The sequence below is a fragment of the Desmodus rotundus genome, chromosome 9, assembly GCF_022682495.2.
Source record: "Desmodus rotundus isolate HL8 chromosome 9, HLdesRot8A.1, whole genome shotgun sequence".
NCBI lineage: Eukaryota > Metazoa > Chordata > Mammalia > Chiroptera > Phyllostomidae > Desmodus > Desmodus rotundus.
The window spans coordinates 55,666,137-55,690,284 of record NC_071395.1 but is presented as its reverse complement, the minus strand read 5'-3'; the positions used below and the strand labels follow the sequence as shown (position 1 = coordinate 55,690,284).

The 24,148-nt window shown below is 40.1% G+C and overlaps 1 protein-coding gene and 1 pseudogene across 6 annotated transcripts in view; one reads left to right on the top strand and one right to left on the bottom strand.

Moving 5' to 3' along the window:
* The window catches only part of ADRA1A (adrenoceptor alpha 1A), a 116,093-nt gene that overhangs the window by 81,831 nt on the left and 10,114 nt on the right, over positions 1-24,148 (top strand). For 3 of the 5 annotated variants that reach the window (XM_045195803.2, XM_045195799.2, XM_045195801.3), the window contains exon 2: positions 12,611-12,709. The exons of the other annotated variants lie outside the window; for them this stretch is intronic. In XM_045195803.2, the coding sequence (XP_045051738.2) occupies positions 12,611-12,709 (99 nt within the window). The remainder of the gene's footprint in view (positions 1-12,610; positions 12,710-24,148) is intronic. 5 annotated transcript variants of the gene reach the window in all.
* LOC112305090 (histone H2A.Z pseudogene) lies at positions 19,862-20,599 on the bottom strand (annotated as a pseudogene). The gene has a single exon (XR_008425111.2). The product of XR_008425111.2 is annotated as a histone H2A.Z pseudogene (transcript).

Sequence of the window (24,148 nt, the reverse complement as noted above, 5' to 3'; positions counted from 1 at the left end):
GTGCAATGGTATCTTGTGATTTTACTTTGTATTTTTCTGATGACTAATAATGTGTATTATCTTTTAACGTGCTTATTGGCCATTTATTTCTTTTGCGGTGAAGTGTATTTTCAAGTCATTTGCACATTTTTTATTGTGACATATCCTATAATTGAGTTATAAGACTTCTTCGTATATTCTAGACATATAACTTTTTTCTGATGTACATATATATGTTTGCAAGACATTTTCTTCTAGTCTGTGCTCTTTTTATTTTTTCATAGTGTCTTCTAAAAAGACCTTTTTTAATTTTGATAAACTCCAATTTATCCATTTTTAAAATGATATCTCATACTTTTGGTGTTCTACCTAAGTAATTGTTGTCTACCTCAAGATCACAAAGATTTTTTTTTGTTTTCTTCTAGAAATTTCATAGGTGTAGGTTTTACACTTAGGCCTATGATCTATTTTGAGTTAATTTTTGTGTATGGTTTGAGATAAGGGGTAATACGCATTTTTTCCATATGGATAACTAGGATCCAGAAACATTATTGAAACATTCCTTTACTAGTGGCTGTGTATTAGTTTCCTATTGCCACTGTAACAAATTACTGCACCCTTAATATTGTGAAACAACAGACTTATGGTCTTACAGTTCTGGAGATCAGGAGTTCAAAGTGAATCCTACAAAGCTACCATGAAGGTGTCAGCAGGGCTTTGCTCCTTATGAAGGTTCAAAAGATGAAAGCGTTCCCTGCCTTTTAGAGAACTCTGCAGACGGCTCACCTGCCTTGCCGGAGCCCTCTTCCACTTCCAGAGTTAGCACTCATGTCACTCAGACCTCTACTTCCATTATCATCTCTCCTCTGACTCTGACTCTCCTGCCTCCTTCTTGCACTTATAAGGACCCTTGTGATTCTTTTGGGTTCACCTGAATAATCCACAATCCTCTTCTCATCTCAAAATCCTTAATCACATCTGCAAAGTTTCTTTTACTATGCAAGGTAACATATTCCACAGGTTCCTGAAAGTAGGATTTGGACATCCTTGGGGGGTTGATGTTCTGCCCACCACTTAATGCCTTGGCCTCTTCATCAAAAGCCAAATGACAACACACAGGAATGTCTTTTTCTGGAATATTATATGTCACCGATCTACATAACTAAGGTTTTGCCAATACCAAACTATCTTAATTTTTCTAACTTTCTACAGTCTTGAATTCAGGTAAGATGAGTCTTCAAACTTTGTTCTTTTAGAGATTGCTTTGTTTATTCTAGATTCTTTTTAAGTCCATATAAATTTAAGAAATAGCTTGTTGATTTCAACGACTTGCTGAAATTAGTTTAAAAGTGTTTCCTGCTCTTCAATTTTTTTAAAAAATTTAAGTATAGGGAGGGAAGGAATGCAGCAGGTGGAAAACTTGGGAAGAAAAGAGCAGTGATCCCTTCCACCGAGAACGTGCTTTTTTCCGAGGAGCCACAGTTGTGTGGATGCGGGTAGACTTTTTACACGGGGACAAGTTCTTCCAGCATTTTTACCTGCACCTTCCGAGACAGTCGGGTGCATCGGTCCTTTCAGCAGAACCTGCCTTAGGCACTTAACCTTTTGTGGCTCAGGCACCCCAAGACAAAAAAAATGGCCCAAATGAAAGAACAGATCGAAGCTCCAGAAAAAATACAACTAACCAATGAAGAGATAGCCAACCTATCAGATGCACAGTTTAAAACACTGGTAATCAGAATGCTCACAGAATTGGTTGAATTTGGTCACAAATTAGATGAAAAAATGAAGGCTATGCTGAGTGAAATGAAGGAAAATGTACAGGGAACCAACAGGGATGGGAAGGAAACTGGGACTCAAATCAACAGTGTGGACCAGAAGGAAGAAAGAAACATCCAACCAGAAAAAAATGAAGAAACAAGAATTCAAAAAAATAAGAAGAGGCTTAGGAACCTCCAGGACATCTTTAAACATTCCAACATCCTAATCATAGGGGTACCAGAGGAGAAGAGGAAGAGCAACAAATTGAAAACTTATTTGAACAAATAATGAAGGAGAACTTCCCCAATCTGGCAAAGGAAATAGACTTCCAGGAAGTCCAGGAAGTTCAGAGAGTCCCAAAGAAGCGGGACCCAAGGAGGAACACACCAAGGCACATCATAAGTACATTAGCCAAGATTAAAGATAAGGAAAGAATCTTAAAAACCACAAGAGAAAAGGGGACAGTTACCTACAAAGGAGTTCCCATAGGACTGTCAGCTGCTTTCTTAAAAGAAACTTTGCAGGCAAGAAGGGGCTGGAAAGAAGTATTCCAGGTCATGAAAGGCCTACATCGAAGATTGCTCTATCCAGCAAAGCTATCATTTAGAATGAAAGGGCAGATAAAGTGCTTCTCAGATAAGGTCAAGTTCAAGGAGTTCATCATCACCAAGCCCTTATTATATGAAATGTTAAAGGGACTTATCTAAGAAAAAGAAGATAAGAAATATGAACAGTAAAAATGACAGCAAACTCACAGTTATTAACAACCACACCTAAAACAAAAACAAAAGCAAACTAAGCAAACAACTAGAACAGGAAAGAATCACAGAAATGGAGATCACATGGAGGGTTATCAGCAGGGGAGTAGGAGGGGGAGAATGGGGGGAAAGGTACAGAGAATAAGTAGCATAAATGGTAGGTAGAAAATATACGGGGGGGGGGGTAAGAATAGTGTAGGAAATGTAGAAGCCAAAGAACTTATAAGTATGACCCATGGGCATGAACTAAAGTGGGGGGAATGTGGGCGGGAGGGGGTGTGCAGGGTGGAGAGGAATAGAGGGGGGAAAATGGGACAACTAATAGCATAATCAATAAAATATATTATTAAAAATTAAGTATAGCTAGTATACAATACTATATTAGTTTCAAGTGTACAATATAGTAACTCAATATTTATATACCTTCAATATGATCACCTCACTAAATCTGTAATAGTAATCAATCCTCTGTCACCATGCAAACTCATCACAGTATTATTGACAATATCTTCCTTCACCTTTTCCACCCCATCCCCTCATCTCTGACAACCAATAGTTTGATCTCTGATTCTAGGAGTCTGTTTTTGTTTGTTTTGTTTTTAGATTCTACATATAAGTGAAACCATAATGTATTTGTTTTTGTCTGTCTGACTTATTTCACATAGCACAATGCCCTCTAGGTTCATCCATGTTGTCACAAATGGCAAGATTTCATTCTTTTTATTGCTGAATAATACTCTTCTTTATCCACTCATACCTATGGACACCTAGGTTGCTTCCATATTGCGGCTATTGTAAATCATGCTGCAATCAGCATAGGGATGCATATATATTTTTGAGTTAGTGTTTTTTGTTTTTATTTTTGTTTTTGTTTTTTGATGAATACCCACAAGTGGGATTTCTGGGTTGTATGGTAAATCTGTTTTTATTTTTTGAGAAATCTCCATGCTGTTTTCCATAGTGGCTGTACTGCAGTCCCACTAACAATGCACGAGGGTTCCCCTTTTTTCCACATCTTCTCCAACACCTGGTATTTGTTGATTGGTGTGAAGGTAGTTCATTTTTGTGGGTTTCATTTACATTTCCCTGTCATTAGTGATGTTGAGCATGCTTTCATTTGTCTGTTTGCCATCTGTATGTCTTTTTGGGAGAAATGTCTCTTCACGTCCTCTGCCCATTTTGTGATCGGACCTTTTTATTGCTATTATTACGTTGTTTGTGTTTCTTATATATTTTAGATATCAACCTCTTATTGGATATATCATTTGTGAATATAGTCTCCCATTCAATAGGTTGTCTTTGTTTTGTTGATAGTTTACTTTTAGTTTGAGGAAGTCCCATCTACTTTTGCTTTTGTTTCTCTTGCTTGAGGGAACATACCCAAAATGATATTACTGAGACTGATGTTCAATAACTCACTACCTATGTTTTCTTCTAAGAGTTTTGTGGTTTCAGGTCCTGGCTTTAATTACATTCACAATGTTGTAGAGCCATCACTATCTATTTCAAAATGTTTTATTACTCTAAACAGAAACTCTGTACCCATTAAACAGTAACTCCCCATCCCCTTCTTCCCCAGCCTCTGATAACTATTATTCTATGTTCTCTCTCTACAGATTTGCTTATAACTAGATAATTCATAGAAATAGAATCATGCAATATTTAGCCGTCAGTGTCTGGCTTTTTCCACTTAGCATAATGTTCTCAAGGTTTATCCATGTTGTAACATGTACCACTCCTGCCTATGACTGAGTAATATTCCATTGTATGGATATACCACATTTTATTTATCCATTCATCAGTTGTTTACACTTTTAGCTATTATGAGTAATGGTGCTATGAGCATTCATGTACAAGTTTTTGTGTGGCCATGTTTTTGGTTATCTCAGTAATATGGTAACTCTATGTTAAACTTTTTGAGGAACTGTCAAACTGTTTTCCAAAATGGCTGCAACATTTTACAATCCTACCAGCAATGTGTGAGGGTTCCAGTTTCTCCACATCCTCACTGACACTTGCTGCTGTCCATTTTTCTATTATAGCCATCCTAGTGGGTGTGAAGTAGTATCTCATTGTGATTTTGGTTTACATTTCTCTAATGACCTGTGATGAGCATCTTTTGCTGTGCATGTTGGCCATTTGTATATCTTCTTTGGAGAAAGGTCTATTCAAAGGCTTTGTCCATTTTTATTTCTTTATTTTTGAGTAACTCTCTAGTTTGGAAGTATAATTAATGTACAGTAAAATAGATCTTTAAATCCATGTTTTGATGAATTTTTACATATGCATATACACCCATGTAAACTATACCTTAAGAAATGCAGAGTATTTTGTCACCTTCTGTCCTTTCTTAGTGAATCCCTGCTCTTCCTAGTTGGACCACATCTTCCTGGATTAATTTTGCATATTCTCAAAGTTCATGTAAATGTAATCATACAGTATATACTATTTTCTACTTGGCTTATTTGACTAAGCATAATGTTTTTGAGACCCATCCCTTTTGTTAGAAGTATCAGGAGTTTCTTTGCTCTTTTTTATAGTCAAGTGTTTTCAAGTCTTATGAATACATCATAATTTAATCCACTTTCCTGTTGGTGGATTGTTTTCAGTTTGGGGTCTATGATGAATATAACTTCTTTGAACATTCATGTACTAATATTTTGTGGATATATATTTGAATTTGTCTTAGAAAATAACTAGGAGTAGAACTGCTGAGTTACATGGTAGATAAAATTTAACATTTTAAGAAACTGCCAAACAAAGTGTTTTTACATTCCTTCCAGTAATGCATGAGAATTCTGGATGTTTCATCACAATTTGGTATTGTCAGCCTTTTTCATTATAGTCCTTGTAGTGGGTGTGTGGTAGTATCTCACTGTGCCCTTAAATTGTGTGTTCCTGATGACTAATTATGCTGAGCATCATTTCATGCACTTAAGTAGCCATTATATATCTTCATATGTCGTGTCTACTCAAGTCTTTATCTATTCCTTATTACATTCTTTGTTTTTTTCTTATAGTTGTAGGATTTCTCCATATACGATACAAATATTCTCTCAGACTATATTGTATATATTGTACTCAGACTATATTTTGCCTATTCATTTTGGTGGTTTTCTTTTTTTAATTTTTAAGTTGAATTTACTGGGGTGACATTGGTTAATAAAATTACACAGTTTCAGCTGTACAACTCTATAATACATCATCTGTATATTATATCATGTGTTCACCACTCCAAACCAAGTCTCCTTCCATCACCATTTATTTCCCCCATACCTTATTCTACCTTTCCCCACCCTCTCTTTTCCTTCTGGCAACACCATACAATTGTCTAAGATGGTGGGTTTTTTTCCTGAATCCCTTCACCTTTTTCACCAAGCTCCACAACCCCTCCCCCAACAGCTGTCATCCTGCTCTCTATCTATGAGCTGTCTCTATTTTGTTTATTAGTTTATTTTGTTTATAAGATTCCACATATAAGTGAAATCATATGACATTTATCTTTCTCTGGCTAATTTATTTCACTTAACAGGTCCATCCTGTTAAGGTCCATCCATGCTGTTGCAAAGGGTAAGAACGCCTTCTTTTTAACAACCAAGTAATATTCCATCACATAAATGTACCACAGCTGTTTTATCCACTCATCTACTGATGGACGCTTAAGCTGTTTGCAAATCTTAGTGATTATAAATAATGCTGCTATGAACATAGAGGTGGGTATATTCTTTCAAATCAGCATTTCGGATTTCTTTGGATATATTGCCAGAAGTGAAATTGCTGGGTCATTAAGTAGTTCCATATTTAATTTTTTGAGGAAAGTCCATACTGTTTTGCACAGTGGCTGCACCAGTCTGCTTTCCCACTAATAGTGCACTAGGGTTCCCTTTTCTTCATATCCTCACCAGCACTTGTTGTTTGTTGATTTATTGATGACAACCATTCTGACAGGTGTGAAATTATATCTGTGGTTTTAATTTGCATCTCTCTGATGACGAATAACGTTGAGCATCTTTTCATATGTCTATTGGTCCTTTGTATGTCCTCTTTGGAGAAGTGTCTGTTCAGGTCATTTGTCCATTTGTTATTGGATTGTTTGTTTTTATGTTATTGAGTGTTAGTAGTTTTTATAAACTTTGGGTAGTAAGCCCTTATCAGATGTATTGTTGGTGAATATGTTCTTCCATTCATTGGGTTGTCTTTTCATTTTGTTAATGGTTTCCTTTGCTGTGCAAAAACTTTTTAGTTTGATTTAGTCCCATTTGTTTAGTTTTTCCTTTGTTTCCTTTGCCCAAGGCATATATCAGAAAAAAATGTTGCTATGAGAAATGTCTGAGATTTTACTGCCTATGTTTTTCCCTAAGATTTGTATGATTTTGAGTCTAACATTAAGTCTTTAATCCATTTTGAGTTTATTCTTTTTTTTTTAGGTGACTGTGGTATTTCCTTTTATTTTTTTTTAAATTTTTATTGTTATTCAATTACAGTTGTATGCCTTTTCTCCCCTTCCCTCCCCCCACCCCAGCTGAACCCACCTCCCTCCCCTGCCCCCACCCCCCCCCCCATTTTGTCCATGTGTCCTTTATAATAGTTCCTGCAATCCCCTCTTCCCACTGTCCCCACCCCACTCCCCCCTGGCCACTGCTAGACTGTTCCCAACCTCAATGTCTCTGGATGTATTTTGTTTGTTTTTTTCTTCTATTGATTATGTTCCAGTTAAGGGTGAGATCATATGGTATTTGTCCCTTACCGCCTGGCTTATTTCACTTAGCATAATGGTCTCCAGTTTCATCCATGCTGTTGCAAAGGGTATAAGCTCCTTCTTTCTCTCTGCTGCATAGCATTCCATTGTGTAAATATACCATAGTTTTTGGATCCACTCATTTGCTCATGGGCACTTAGGTTGCTTCCAGTACTTGGATATTGTCAATTGTGCTGCTATGAACATTGGGGTGCACAGGTTCTTTTGGATTGGTGTTTCAGGGTTCTTAGGGTATAATCCCAGCAGTGGAATTGCTGGGTCAAAGGGCAGTTCCATTTTTAGTTTTCTGAGGAAATTCCATACTGTTTTCCATAGTGGCCTCACCAGTCTGCATTCCCATCAACAGTGCACTAGGGTTCCCTTTTCTCCGCATCCTCTCCAACATTTGTTTGTGGATTTGTTTATGTTGGCCTTGAGTTTATTCTTGTATATGGTATAAGTTGGTCATCTAGTTTCATTTCTTTGTACATATCTGTCCAGTGTTCCCAACACCATTTATTGAATAGAATGGCTTTACCCCATTGTATGTCTTTGTCTCCTTTTCCAAATATTAATTGATCATAAAGGCATAGGTTTATTTCTGGGCTTTCTATTCTGATCCATAGATTTATAGCTCTGCTTTAATGTCAGTACCATGCTGTTTTGATTACTATGGCCTTGGAGTATAGTTTGATATCAGGTACTGTGATTCCCCCAACTATATCCTTCTTTCTCAAGATTTCTTCAGCCATTTGGCTCTTTTGTGATTCCATATAAATTTTTGGAATATTTGTTCTAGTTCTGTGCAATACACCATTGGTTTCTTAATAAGAATTGGGTTGAATCTATAGATTACTTTGGGTAACATGAACATTTTAATTATGTTAATTCTTCCTATCCATACACACAGTATATGCTTCTATGTCTTTGTATCTTCTTCAATTTCTTTCTTTTTTTTTAGAAGTTAATGTTTTTTTTAAGATTTTACTTATTTTTAGACAGAGGAGAATAGCAGGAGAAAGAGGGGGAGAGAAACATCAATGTGTGGTTGCCTCTCACACTCCCCCTACTTGGGACCTGCCCCACAACCCAGGCATGTGCCCTGACTAAGAATCGAACTGGTGACCCTTTGGTTCAGAGAACAATGCTCAATCCACTGAGCCACACCAGACAGGGCCAATTTCTTTCTTTAGAGTCTTACAATTTTCCAAGTAGAAGTGTTTTTACATCCTTGGTTAAATTTATTCATAGGTATTTTATTCTTTTTGAAGCAATTGTGAATGAGATTATTTTCTTAATTTACCTTTCTGATTGTTCATTATTAGTATAAAAAAATGCAACTGATTTCTGGATTTTGTACCCTGTTACTTTACTGAATTATTTATCAGTTCTATTGGTTTCTAGGTGCGATATTTAAGGTTCTCTATATACAGTATAATGTTATCTGCAAATAATGACATTTTTACCTCTTTCTTTCCAATTTGGATACCCTTTATTCCTTCCTCTTATCTGATTGCTGTGGCTAGGACTCTCAGTACTATGTTGAATAAGAGTGGTGAAAGCAGACATCCCTGTCTTGTTCCTGATCTTAAGGCAGGGCTGTCAAACTCATTTTCACTGGAGCCACATCAGCCTTATGGTTGCCTTCAAAGGGCTAAAATAATTTTAGGACTGTATAAATGTAACTATTCCTTAACTGTTAAGGGATTGAAATTACATTCATCCCTTTGAAGGCAACCACGAAGCTGATGTGACCCCAGTGAAAATGAGTTTGACACCCCTGCCTTAAAGGAAACACTTATAGTTTTTGCCCAATGGGTATGATGTTGGCTGTGGGTTTGTCATATATGGCCTTTATTACACTGAGGTATATTTCCTCTATTCCCACTTGGCTGAAAGTTTTCATCATAAATCAGTGCTGGATTTTATCAAATGCTTGTTCTGCATCTTTTGATATAATCATGTGGTTTTTATCCTTCTATGTTTTATGTGGTGTATCATGTTTATTCACTTGCAAATATTGTACCAACCTTGTATCCCCAGAATAAATACTACGTGATCATGGTATATAATCTTTGTAATGTATTGCTGGATCCAGTTTGCCAATATTTTGTTGAGGATTTTAGCATCTGTGTTCATCAGGGATATTGGCCTATAATTTTCTTTCTTTGTAGTGTCTTTATCTAGTTTTGGAATTAGGGTAATACTGGCCTTATAGAATGAGCTTGAGTCTTCCCTTCTCTAGAATTTTTTGGAATCTTTTGAGGATAGGTGTTAGTTCTTCTTTGAATGTTTTAAAAATTCACCTGTGGGCCTGACTGGTATGGCTCAGTTGTTTGGGCATTGTCCCACAAAGTGAAAGGTCACCAATTCAATTCCCAGTTGGGGCACATGCTTGTGTTGAGGCTTGGTCCCTGGTTGTGTGTGTGTAAGAAACAACCAATCAATGTTTCTCTTTCACATCAATGTCCCCCCCTTTCTTTCTCCCTCCCTTCCCCTCTCTCTAAAAATAAATAAATAAAATCTTTAAAAAATAACATTTTTTAAAAAAAGGCTGTGAAGCCTTCTGGTCTAAGACTTTTGTTTGTTGGGAGTTTTTTTTTCTTTATTACTGCTTCAATTTCATTAGTTGTAACCTAGATTCTCTGATTCTTCATGATTTAGTTTTATAAGATTGTATGTTTCTAGAAATGTCTCCATTTCACCAGAGTATACAATTTGTTGGCATATAGTTGTTTATAATATTTTTTACAATCCTTTGTATTTCTTTAGTGTCAGTTGTTTCTTCTCTTTCATTTCTGATTTGATTTGTTTGGGTCTTTTTTTCTTGATGAGTTTGATTAAAGGTTTGTCAATCTTGTGTATCTTTTCAGAGAACCAGCCCTTGGTTTCATTGATCTTTTGTATCATTTTTTAGACTCTATTTTGCTTATTTCTTGCCTATTCATTTTCTTAATTTTATCTTTTGATGAGAAGAAATTTGAATTTTGATAAAGTTTATCTGTTTTTATGGTTATTGCTTTCTAAGCCTTGTCTAGTGAATATTTCTATACTCTAACATCATAAAGGTATTTTGCTAGGTTTTCCTCTAAAAGCTTTCTTGTTTTAGCTTTTCTATTTAGGTTCATAATCCATATCAAATCATTTTTTGTGTATGGCGTAAGATGCAAATCAAGGTTTGTGTTTCTTCCATATAGATATCCAGTTATCCCTGCACCCTTTGTTGAAAAGACTGTCTTTTCCCACATAGAATTGCTTTTTTATCTTCATCAAAATTCAGCTGATTGCGAACCATAGAGATGGAGATCACATGGAGGGTTGTCAATAAGGGAGTGGGAGGGGGAGAGGGGAGGAAAGGTACAGAGAATAAGTAGCATAGATGATAGGTGGAAAATAGACAGGGGGAGGGTAAGAATAGTGTAGGAAATGTAGAAGCCAAAGAACTTACAAGTATGACCCATGGACATGAACTATAGGGGGGGAATGTGGGAGGGAGGGGGTGGGCAGGATGGAGTGGAGTGGCGGGGAATGGGACAACTGTAATAGCATAATCAATAAATATATTTTTAAAAATTCAGCTGATCGCCTGTGTGTGATCTATTTCTGGGGCCACTGTGTTGTCTTCCATTCATCTATTAGTCTGTCCCTACACTCATGCAATACTTTTTCAATTACTATATCTTTTTAATTAAGTCATAAAGTTAGGTGACATAACTCATCCAATTTTGTTCTTCTTTTCTAAGTTGTATTGGCAATTTTAAATCATTCATACTTCCCTATAAACTGATATACTCAAATGTCCTCTTTCTTTATGCATCAGGTTTGAAAACTTGTATATGTCAAGGACTTTATCCTTTTCATCTAGGTTGTTGTCGTTATTGCCATAAAGTTCAAAATACTCACTTATATCCCCAGGCTCATTAGAGATTCAGAGATTTCACATGTGCAGACACATTCAAGACAAAACCAGCTAGAGAGGAGTCCTGGGACCGTATTCTAGGCTCCACTGAGACCTCAGAGAAGCATAACTTAGGGGCAGGGCTACTCTACTCCTAGAAGCAGTAACAAAGCCTAAAACTAACCTCAACAGAATCAAATTGTTCTGCCTGCCCTTCTCACTGGTGCTTACTGCATGCTTGCACAGCTAAATAGTGGGCCATGATTTAAGGGCACCCACCTGCATATTGCTGGGACTTCCATGCCCAGCTTTCTCCTTTCTAGACCCCACCTTGCAAGTTTCTTCCATCTCAGTATCCCTGAGCAGCAGCCTCTGTTCCCTCCACTCAGAGAGATGCTCTCTGTCTGAACTCCACTTCCCTGTGCCACACTTTAGAAAATGCCTTAAGGAAAAAGGCCAGGTAAATGTGGAGCACATCACCTTCATTTTCTTCTCTCAAGGGTCAAAACCTAAATGCCTAAGCACAGGGCCTCCATATATTATGTCCATTCTACCATTTTCATGCGAGGATACTGTGTCTATGCCCCTTACTATGTCTGGTTGGAACCCAGTAATAAACTTTTACAACTACACATATTAAACAAACAAATGCGCTGTAGATAACTCTCAGGAATTTTTTTAACTAATTGAATTCCATTATTGAAACTTGGCACCATGTAAGGCATTATTGGGAATCAAATATGAGTAAAGTAAAATACCTTCTCTGAAGGATCTCCCTGGACAGGGAGAGAAAGCAAAAAGAAGCATAACAAACTGCCACATACAGGGGTTAACAAATTCCCTCAGGTGAAAACCAGAGTGCTCAGAGGAGCACAAGGGGAGTGTTTTAATGTTGACATGGGGGTGGGGGTGAGTGAGTAGTATTTTGGAAAAGTTTCTTTAAAAAGCAGTCTTTCATTTGTGTATTGAAGAATGGTAACCCACATAACCACCACCCCTCCAAAAAAAAATCCTGTCTTTTTTGTAAACTTTAAAATATTTTATAAGCTTTGTGTCTTTTTTTGCAGGCAAATACCATCCTAGCTCTAATTTTCATTAGACATAGTCAAACGAGTTGGCTTTCCCTATGCATGTATTACATGACATGTCAGGATAACTGAATTATTAGCTCTATCTGGGGAAATAATTTGGGAATGAAAAATGTCCTTAGATCAGAAATAAATGAGAATAAGCAGAAGGTAGGTGAGAGCTGACAATGTTTATGACTTATGTAAGCAAAGGGATAAGTTAAGTACATTTGGATCTGCGTAAAATATTAGGAGTCCTTTTTAAACATGTTCTCGCTACATGGGTTACTGAGTCTGTGCTCTTCTGAGTGAGAGGTTCAAAACTTTGCCCATCCACTCAGCTGAAAGAGCAGATGATTACGAGAGCATTACTAGAAGTTATTCAAAACCAATTTACTTGTCAATGCAGATAACAGTTTGTGTCTGACTCGGAATCAAACAGACAGCCAGCTTGACAGCCTGAAGGCATCTCTTGTCCTTCCTGCTTCCTTTTCCTGCCTTGGACACAGTGAGTGCTAAATGATTATTTATTGAAGTAATCACCATCTCTTGACCACTTTCCCCTCGCAATTCCCCTTGACTGCTTTCTTTTTCTCCTTATCCTTAATAAACACTCAAATACAGCAGTTCTCAGACTTGTTGGTCTCAGGTCTCCCTTACATTCTTAAAGATTATTGATACCCTTAAAGAGTTGTTATTTCATGAAATAGATCTATTGATGTTACCATATTAGAAATTAAAACTGAAGAATTTTCAAAATATGTATTCTTTTAAAATAACAAAATAAACCCATTATATTTTGACCTAAATAAATATATTTTTGTGAAAGAAACTCTTTTCCAAACTAAAACGAAATAGTGAAAAGAGTAGTATTATTTACGTTTTTGCAAATCATTTTTACATCTGGCTATAAAAGACAGTTGGAGCCTCATAGCTGCTTCTGCATTCAGTCAGCCACAGTAACAACGCCTCCTCTCCTCTCCCGAGCGTCCCGCTGTACTCTCACGGGAGAATGAGATCAAAAAGGCAAATAATGTCTTGGTATCAGTATGAATATATTTTCCACATAGCAGCCCCTTTGTAAGAGAGCTTTGAGGACTGATGCTGCAATATGACTCTGTTTCATACTCGATTCTAGTCTCACCTCTGTTTTATAAATATTTGTCCAGTGCGTTAATAAACCTCTCTAGTAGATCCTGAACATTATCTGCCTTAAAAACAAGACTGTACCCAAGAATTTTCTGTGACCGTACAGTGTAGAGGCTGTAGATTATGCATCTAATTCAAAGCCTTTGCCTGATTTCCGGGCCTCTTCCCTCTCAGCCACCCTTTCGCATTGAGTCATGTTTCCACCCAGGTTTATTGCGATCTTCCTTTGCTGGGTTCCCTCCACTCGCAGCGCCCGCCCCTCCCTTGTCTTTACGTCCACGTGTTATCCATACTCTGAGGCCACGTGGGGGACCTGTTTGCCCTGGGGTCTGTCCTCTGTGAATGCATCTCTCCCCACTGACCCACTCCTGAGACGTTTTGGTGGCGTTCTGTGCTGTGAACGACTGGTCCATCTCTACCAGGCTTGGTTCACATGGGTCTGGGAGGTCAGAACAAAGTCTCACTGCTTCGTGTCCCCTGCAGTCTGAATGTATTCATTCTTTCAGTTGGATGAATTAGAGAGCCGGCTCACCTAACAGAGTTTTAAGAAACTTAGAAATGCAGATAATAGCACAGGTAAATCAGGTAGTAAGTGAATTGTTTTTATAATTATATGCTTTCATTATTTTTTTAATTTTCAAAAAATTTTATTATGAAAATTATCAAATGTACACCAAAGTAGAGTAAAGTGTAATGAGGCTTCTGAACACAAACTGTTCACCTAATTTGAACAATTATGAATAGACAGGTGGGCAGTTTTTTTATTCAAACTCCCCACTCCATACAGTCTTTTGAAGTTTATGCTAGAGAGCACATCACTTCATCCCTTAATATTTCATGACAAGCCTCTAAAAAACACTCTTTTTTGAAAATCCTAACTATTAGCACCATTCATCTCTAAGACCAAAGTCAATGGTAATTTCTTATTATCAAATATCCAGGGCTCACATTTCTCCAATTGTTTAAATAATACTTTAGAATCTTTTTTGTTTGAACTGAGATCCAGATAATGTCCATGTATTATGGTTAGTTTTATGTCTCTTAAGTCTTCTTTTACTCTACAACTTTTCTCTTCATCTCTCTCTTTTTTCCTTTTTCTGGAAATTTTTAGCTTTCTTTCATTTGGACAGTTTTCCATAACCAGGATTTTGCTGACTTCATTGTTGGTGTCATTTAATATGTTCCCTTTCTCTTTGTGTTTCCTGGAAATTGGTCATTAGACTCAGAAGGCTTTGTCATATATGTGTTTGTTTATTGCAATATTGAAAAGACATCCAGAACAACCAACCCTTTCTCTACCAGTAGTGCTTGCTTCCTTATGAAGTTCTAAAACTTCCTGAGAAAGGGAATCACAATTACACAAATGTTCAAAGCCCATGGGTTAAAACTTCAGGGCTAAATACACCTTAAAGAATATGTAATTGAATAACAATAAAAAAAATTTTTTTTTAAAAGAGTATTTTACTAGGATGTGTTATGGTGCTTGAGTCCCCAGTATGCCACCTCAGTGAGTGGTTATCCACCCTATCCTAGGAGACTTGCACTGATGGGAAGACTGACTTCCAGGGCAGCCCCAGTCTGTCTCTGACTGCTGGTGGCCTGTGGTTGGAATTCCAAGCTGGACCCATGTGCTTGTCTTCTCCGTGCTTTCCCTGCCCCTGGCAGCCTCCCTTTTCAGTTTTTCTTAATAAACATAAGCCTTACGAAAAACATTAGGATGGAAACTTGCCAAAGTCCTCAGGTTCGAACATGTTCCTATGCCAGCTGCTTACTGACACAAATACCTATCTTAAGACATAAAGCAGAGGTAACTTCTAACACCAGAATCAAGATGGAATAAACAAAAACAAGTATCATTATATTCATTTTGATAAACTATCGTAGCTTTCTTCTCTCCCCACAAAAATTTTCTGTGAATGAGAGAGAGAGACAAATAGATCAGCACAGCCAGGTGAAAGGTGTGCTGTCTCCACCTGCGCCTGCAGCCTGAGCACAGTGTTGCTGGGGGTGCTGCAGAAGGCAGGTCCAGAAACACTGCTTGTGGTTATCTGTTGTGTTCCGCATTACTCACCTAATTTGAGCAAATACTGGGTGGGCATTTCAGAGGGGAGTGACACCAGTGGGGAGCAACCTCTCCTTAGAATCACAACTGTTTCTGGTAACAAAGGCCCACCATGCACCAGGATTAGTTTTTTTTAGGCAGTTTCCAATGCACTTGTCTCCATCGTTGGTTTTTCTTGACCACTTTCCCTGTTTATCCTTTAGGCGTCTTTTTTCCTGACATAGGGGTTTCAGGTTTTGTAAAACTTTCTGAGCCATTGTCACCACTGCCACTAGAACATTTGGAAACTCATGAGTGGGTCCTATTCTTTGGCCTTGGGAAGGCTTTTTAGTGGGCATGCTGCCTTCTGGAAGTCACATGTTTATTCTTTAAGATTAAACTGTGACACATCAAATACTATAACCCTAAACGACATCCTAGTGAACTAAAGATGGTGTCACTCAGTTAAACAATTACATAAATGTTCAAATCCTATGGGTTATAATTTTCTACTTTTCTATAATACCAGTCTTTGAATGGGCACTTGGATCACCATACTCTACTGACTAGTTAGTTAACTATCAAAATGTATTATAACTCTCCCAGACCTGGGGACCTAATAAGTCCTAGTACTTGACCTTGAATTCAGGGAAGAGTCATTGAAATTACTTAATTAAAGGTAATAATCAGCTTTGTTTTCTCAGAATCTCTCTGGCTACATTGTGGGCAGTAGGTTGGAAGGAGGTAAGATCAGAAGCAGGAAGCTGAGTTAGTAAGCTGATACAGGATCTTAGTTAGAGATGACAGTGCCCAGAGCTAGGCCAAGTTGTGATAAAGAATGCCGTTCAGTGGTCTTGACTAGGTGCTTGGATGTGGTGGATGAGGTGGGAGAGCAAAGGCTTGAGGATGACAGTGGGTTTCTGGCTGGGGCAACTCTGTGGAAGGGGCTCCATCTACTGAGGGAGAAGCAGAGAAGAAAGAGTTGGTTTTGTGAGAGACGATGAGTTCAGTTTGGTTATGTGAAGGAGGAAATGGTTTGGGAATAGTTGTGTATGCAGAACTGGAGCTCTGGAGCCAGATACAGTCTAGACAGAAATTTGAGAGTCACCGAGGCAAAAAAGGAAGTTGAAACCATGGAGATGGATGTGCTTCTCTGACCTCTGTCTTCTCCCTTAGAGCAGCAGTCCCCAACATTTTTGGCACCAAGGACTGGTTTCGAGGAAGACAATTTTTCTACAGACTATAGTGGGGGTGGGGTGGTTTCAGGATGATTCAAGCACATTATGTTCAAGCTCACCTCCTGCTGTGCAGCCCAATTCCTAATAGACCTGGACTGGTATTGGTCTGTGGCCCCAGGGGTTAGGGACACCTGCTTTCGAGCCTCAGACAGTTTTTAGCTGAGATAGCAGGAGGCTTGGTTAAATTTTAAAAGAATGAGGGTGTGCCCTGCAGGTAAAATTGAGATTGTTCTATATTGCATTTATTATGAAAGACAGAGGCATGGTCAATTCTCTTTTTAAAAGATGTATTTAATTAAAACAGTGTCTCATACTCTTTTGCCTTTTAAAATTACAGAGTTAAGTTCCCCAATCCCTTTCTGTATTTTAAAGTTGATATTCCCAGTTGTATTTAGAAGCCATATTATAGCTTCCAAAAATACCTTCTATTTTGAACATAAGCTATAAAATGCCTGTGCATACATGTTATGTCGTTTTGAGTACTGACCACTTTTGATGGAGGTCAGGCCCTCTGCAGGGCCAGTCCAGCTTGAGTCTAAGGCTAGGAACAAGCAGGAGGGGTCTATAGACCATCCTTCTGCCTGAATTAACCCAGGCAGGACAGGGGGATGCTCAAGGGTGTAGAACAAAAAGTTATTCATATTCTGCCTTAGACAGAGCTAGATGATTTCCTGAAAGATGACCACAGTATTAAGAGACATGTCTCTGGGTGACCTGATGGCCAGTGAAAGGAGCTGTTATGTTACTGTTAAGTAGGGATTGCCCAGAAAACTCAGATTTAGCATCTTTACAGGAAGTACAGAACCAAAAGTTCATCTGCCTCCTCTCTGTGCACCTCTCAGTACATAAGAGCCAGACAGCTCAGACATGTCCTCGTAGGCAGGACTCTGGAATGGAATCTGCCTTAGCCCTTATGCCGAGTGTGAAAGGACATTGCCCTGAAAAACTCCCATGCCTCTTCCTGGGATGACCGATTCTGGTTGTTTATGTCACTGCTTCAGATTTGTGGTCTTTGGCCTTCACTTCATATCCCACAAGCATGAGAGGCTGCCAATGCCTACCGTGTCTTAGTTACAGATGGCAGCCTTTCCTGCAAGACCCTATAAAACATCTTTACAAGTACTGGAAGGAACCATTTTATGAAGTGCCTATGACTCAGCTGCATGAAATTATTTGTAGAATCATTTTGTTTGTATGCATATAAGAATGTCTTGAAGATCGGAAAGATAAAGTGTTGGAATGTGAGGCAAGACAGGCTCTCTTTCTCCCTTTGAAACTGCATTTCCAGCTGTAAGTAGTTGAAGCAGGAGTTTTAGTCAAAATGTCATTTTATTCCATCAACAAAAGCCATCCATTGACTCAATAAACATTCAGTGAGAATTGTTCATCACTGAGGGAGAGAGAAAGAGAGGGTAAGAAGTAATGTGTGTCTTTGAAGATACTAAAATTGTAAGGATTGAATATGTTATTCATTCAACAGTATTCCTGTGAGCCGTCTGTGTCCTATAAACTGTTGTAGGTGTTGAGGATATAGTGGTGAAGTAAAAATACAGAAATCTCTGGCTTCAAAGAGTTTATGTTCAAGAAAAAGGACCACAAAGAGAAATGAGTATAGAAGGTGGTGAAGGGTGCTATAGAGAAAAATAACTAAGGTTAAACACTTAGGGGAAATGGTGCGAAAACAGACACAATGAAGGCAGGGCCTCTGGATGAGCTGGATTTTGAACACAGCTTTGAAATGGAGCATTTGAATGGGTTTAAGTTTGAATCAATACAAGAGAGAGGGATAGGACACTGAGAAAGGAGGAGGAGAATGAGCTGAGACCAGTGTCACCTGGGGAGAGTAACAAAGTTACGTATCTACCATAGCAAGAAGAAAGCCTTCACAACTCAATTTAGCAGGCATCTGTGGGAAATACTCATAGAATTTCCCCCAGATGGCCAGACTCCAAGGCCCAGACCCTTGTGCATTTTCCTGACCATTCTATCTCCAGTGTTTCCAACAATGTCTGTCTCAGGGAAGGTGCTAAGCAACTTACTTGTCAAGTGAATGAATAATTAGAGAGAAGTTTGTGGAAGGTGGTGAAACCAAATGATGGGGGGCCTTGAATGACAAGGTGATGAGCTTGAACTTCATCTTATCAGCAACAAAAACATAAAGCACAATACACATCTTGGCAGATCTTACTATTACGAGGTTCCCCTAATATATTACTGAGCCCCTTGAAAGATTTCCCTTCCCTTTAGTCATTTCTGGGAATTTTCCTTCATGACTTCAATCACTTGCATGCCTTTGTGTCTCATCCCCTTGCAGATGACAAGAGGACCACTGCCATCACCTCTCAGATCGTGGGCATGCATGTGTGCAGCCCCCACATAACCAGGGAGCATGGGAGCTCGGGCCATGCTGTGCCCTGTGCACAAAAGCCATCCTTCCTCAGTGCACCACACTGTCTGTGGGCCTCCGAGCATGTATGTGCCCCTGTGCATGCATGCCTCATGACAGGAGCCACTGGCCATGTCCTCCCAGCCCTTTTGTCCCTCCAGCTCAGAGGCCATTCTCCAGGATGGCCATCAACATGTCTTCCCCAAACCCAACCCAAAACTTTGTGTCCCCCACCCCCACTAGTCTGCCTTCTTCCTTCCTGGCCGTCTCCCAGCATTCCTCAATCATCCCTCAATTATCCCATCCCACAGGGGCCTGCTTTTCACTTTTGACTGTTCCTGTTTGCCTAGAAACATATGCTTTTATAGGGGGGAAGGGGTGGTAACAAAGGCCTGGTCAAAACATTGCACTTTAGAAATAAGCCAGGCAGTGAGGAACAAATACCATATGATCTCACCTTTAACTGGAACATAATCAACAAAAGAAAAAAAGCAAACAAAATATAACCAGAGGCATTGAAATTAAGAATAATCTAACAACAGCCAGAGGGGAGAGGGGAGGAGACAGTGGGGAAAAGGGTTTTCAGGAACTACTGTAAAGGACACACGAACAAAACCAAGGGGGAGGGTGGAAGCAAGGGAGTAAGGTAGGTTTGGCTGGGGTGGGGGGGAGTGGTGGGAGGAAATGCAGACAACTGTAATTGAACAACGATAAAGTAATTATTTTTTGGATATGACCTTTATTGAGCTCATCCACCGGAGTGGAAATAATGTCTGTACTAAATCAAATATTTGTTACTATAACTTCTGCATCACAATTAAAATCCAAACAGTTTTTTAAAAACAGTCAACTCAATCAAAACCCACTACTTCAGAATCAATAGCTTCTTTGAAGCCACAGTAACGCTTAAATATGGTTAAGACTCGAATGCAGAAATTTGGTTGGTTGGAATGCTAATTAAACTTCCAACTTGCTCAAATAGAATTACAAAAAGGCAAAATTGTGTTTTTCACAGAGATACAGTCCACTGGAATCACCAACACCGGACAGCTGTTAGAGTATTTAGAGTCCTGAGATAATAAGAAATCCCGGCATCCTTTAGACAGTCTTCTGTTGTCCTTTCTTCCCAATCAGAGATTTGTGGGTGGGTGGAATGACACCACCGCCAGCCATTGTAGCCTTGATGAGAGAGTCCAATTCTTCATCTCCACGAATTGCAAGTTGCAAATGACGAGGGGTAATATACGCTTTACCTTTAAGTCTTTTGATGCATTTCCTGCCAATTCAAGTACCTCTGCGGTGAGGTACTCCAGAATGGCTGCGCTGTACACAACAGCAGTCGCGCCCACATGTCCATGACTGGTCGTCCTAGATTTCAGGTGCCGATGAATACGGCCCACCGGAAACTGCACTCCGGCTCTCTGCGAGCGGGAAACCGCCTTTGTCTTGGCCTTTCCAGAGTCTTTCCCAGCCTTACCACCAGCCATTTCGAATTCCACTGAAGCTCAAACAAGCAAGGCAGAGAAAGGACTAGTCAGACACCCAGCGGGATCCCACCGCCTACTTCATCGCACCGCGATTCAAACTGCCGATAAAGTAATTTTTTTAAAAAAACACATTTCACTTTATAGATTAGGAAACTGCGGCTCAGAAAGGGAAAGTGACTCGCCCAGTTTTGAACAAGGAATCGAAGCCTTCCTGACTCCTGCTCCTGAGCCACCTCAATTTCTGAGCAGTACCACCCTGACCAAGCTGCAGGGTGGTGAGCCAGGCCCTGCGGGCTTAGCAATGAGCCAGGCTAGGCATGAAGACAGCCCTGCTGCCCCAGTCCAGGGTCCAGGGATGGGAGTGGAAGGAAAGGCCAAGTCTGAAGGAGTGTCCAAGGAAAATGTCAGTGGGGCCCAGTGACCAGTGGAAATGTGAGACAAAGAGGCAAAAGGGTCAAATACACCTTCTTTGCTCAGCAACAGAGCCCACCCCATGCCTGCACTGCAGCAAGAGATGAGCTGAGCCCCTGCTGCTGTGAAGCAGCTCTTGCACACTCTGGAGGCTGAGACAGACTGTCAAAGAAAAGACCCACACAGGAAAGCTTACAGAGGGTGGGCGAAATGGGTGAGGGTGTTCAAAGGTACAAACTTCCAATTACAAAATAAGTAGCAAGTCCTGGGGATGTCGTGTACAACAGGGTGACTAAAGTTAACAATATGTGTTGTATATCTGAAGGATGCTAAGAGAGTAGATCTTAAAACTATTCATCACAAGGGGGGAAAAGGAAAATTCTTTTGAAAGAAGAAAACTTACAACCCATGAAAGAACTACAGCAGCAGGTGTGTATTTGAAAACTACTCTTCTTTAAACTGGGTGACGCAGAAAGCTTTTGTGCAGCAATGAGAAGATGTTTTGAAAGTGAGACTCATGAAACACTTTAATGAAAGTGGCAATGTCTGGAAAATAAATTGGTTTATGAAAGAAGATCACTTTTGAGGCAACAGCCCATAAAAGAACATAATGATATTTGTCAGCATTTTCCTGACTCAAGTCTCAAATTTTTGTTAACTAAAGGGGGGAATATCATGCTATCTTTTTAAAGTGTTTCCATTATTTATTCATTTCAAAATGGAACACATGGCACCAGGAGCTCTCCTGAGGAAATGTGCACAGTGAGTCTTCCCAGTTACCGTGGGTGCTGGGTCAAACATGCATGGTCTGGGAGACATGGTCCCCTTTTCCAAAAGGAGAAGTACAGTTTGGGGCTTTGGTAACTGATGAGAGAAACATTTTGAAGAACTTTACTCCAAGCAGCTTGTACTCACCCAGGGTGAAACCCCTAATTCTGGAGAGCTGCCCTCAGCCAGAGAGAAAGACCCCGTAACGAGAGTCTCCTGCTTACAGGAGCGTGAGGTGGGAGAAATCCCCCCAGCTGACCTCTTTTCTTGCCTGGGTTGGAAGACGCAGTGGTTCTTGGTTACAGTAATCATAGCATAGTAACCACAGGCCAATACATACCAGGCCCTGGGTACAGGGAGCAGGGACAGCTCCCCCACCCCACACTGGGCAGTCCCAATAGCACTCCAGGTTTGTCTTGCCCAGTGCTGTGAAACCAGAACACTATGTGCATCATTTCCCCTGCTCTCTGAACCGCTCCCCCTGCCCATGCCTCCACCCTTCCTGCCAGGAAGTTCAGAAAAGACTCAACACATTACCTCTCACAAGACACCAACCACATCTCCCCCCCCCCCCGGGAGGCACAAGCCCTGGGTAATAGAAGAACAGGGCAGGTCCTTCAAAGAGGAGTTGAGCTAACCTCCTCTTGCCCAGTTTTGAGCTTGATGCTCTCATCAGGACATAGGTGCTAATTAAAGTGTGCCAACCAGAGGCTTGTTTTGGGGATCTGGGGGGGCAGGCTTAGCCATCTTTTGTGTCCCCAAGACCACCATGAGAGGTCAATGGAAGCTGAAGTCCTCTTCTCAGGAAAATGAATCTGTGTACACACACAGACTTTCATTTCATGGGAAGTCTCTCCATGAGTAGTGGGTTGAGAGCCTAGGGCTCTAGACCCCAGTTAATCTGGCCAGCATCCTTAGAGATTCCTGCCCACCACTCTAGGTAGACAAAAAAAGACTCCTGTCTGGCTGAGCTGCCCAAGGCTGGCCCCTGGGTGGACCTTGGGAGGGATCAGGTGAGTCACTGTGAAAGCCAAACCAGCAGCCCAGCATGGATGCATCAGGTAGGGTCCGGGATAATAAGATGCTTGGGTCTGTGCTTACACTCTGAACCCTACAGCTTTTCTCTGGGGTTTAATTCAATGGGGTTTCTTCCTGGAAAGAAGATCCCAACTGATTTGGCCTGAACGGTGCCTGGAACTGGAGTTCCTTGGCATGGGGACGTGACTACCCATTTTTGTGACCGCTTGAGTCTCTCTTCTGTTCACTGGATACGTACCAGTCACACTGGACTGGTACCATATTCACAGAGAGACCATGGGTTGGACAAGGAGAGACAATTAAGGGTTATTTTCTCCCATGGCTGTGTAACATGAACTTAGGAATTTGTATTGTTTTAATTGGAGTTAATAAGACTTCAATTTTCATAATGTGACACCCTACAGATGAGCCCTTCAAGATCATCACCCACTGTTCCTTTTTTCTGGTGTCTGAACAGTACATTATGACTCTGTAAATGGGGTGGTTATTTGTGATGTTACTATCCTCCCCCTTCTTTCTCAATATCTCTGCAAAACTTGTCATCCTATGTTAATAGCTAGACATATTGCTGTGAACACCCGCTATGCTGTTGTAGGGTTGCTGAATGGCACACACAATCAGGAGCAGAAGTGGGGGAAGCAGAGCAGAGTCAGGGTCTAGTCCTGACTGGACCACAAGCAAGGCAGGTGATTTTGTGGGAACCACTTCCTTCCCTCAGCCTGACCACCTTCATCTGCAAAAGAAGGGTTGACAGTGCTTGCTAGTCTCTACGTTTCTGCCCTTCTTCACATTCTAGCATTCCATGACTCTAGCTAATTAGGGCTTATTATAACCCATTTTCTTTCAAAGTTGTCATGAAGATGACATTTTCAGGGAGGTGAAATGAAGCAGAGAAGCTGGGAGTCTGGGGCCAGGAAGAGTGACTCACTGTTTTCTGCTTCCATACTGCGCCTCCCTGACTCTGAAAGAGGTAAACAGAAGATGGGCCTTCTAATGACCAGTGCCGGGCTGGAATTTGACAACTCCACTCTTGTCCTCACTGGTGAAAACAACTCACTTAGGAGACCCACACTGGCTGAAAAATGCTTTTCTCCTGTACTTGGGACATTGAGAGCAAACTTGACTGTAACTTTGTAGCTGAAATGTGACTATAGTGGCCAAGTTTTCACTAGACTGGCTACCAGTGTCCCCATCACTAGTCTACAGATGAGCTCAGATCAGAAATGAAAAGTCAAATGTTCCCAAGGCAGAGGACATTGAGTGATGATATGTAAGTGGCATCATTTAAAATCACAATTTTCAATTTCCCTTTGGAATCTAGAGGCCTCGACAGTGGAGGAAGCAATTCTGAACCCCCAACAGTGATGATGTGGATGGTGTTCAGGCATAAATTAGTGTTCCACCTATCTCAATCTGGCCAAGTTCTAGT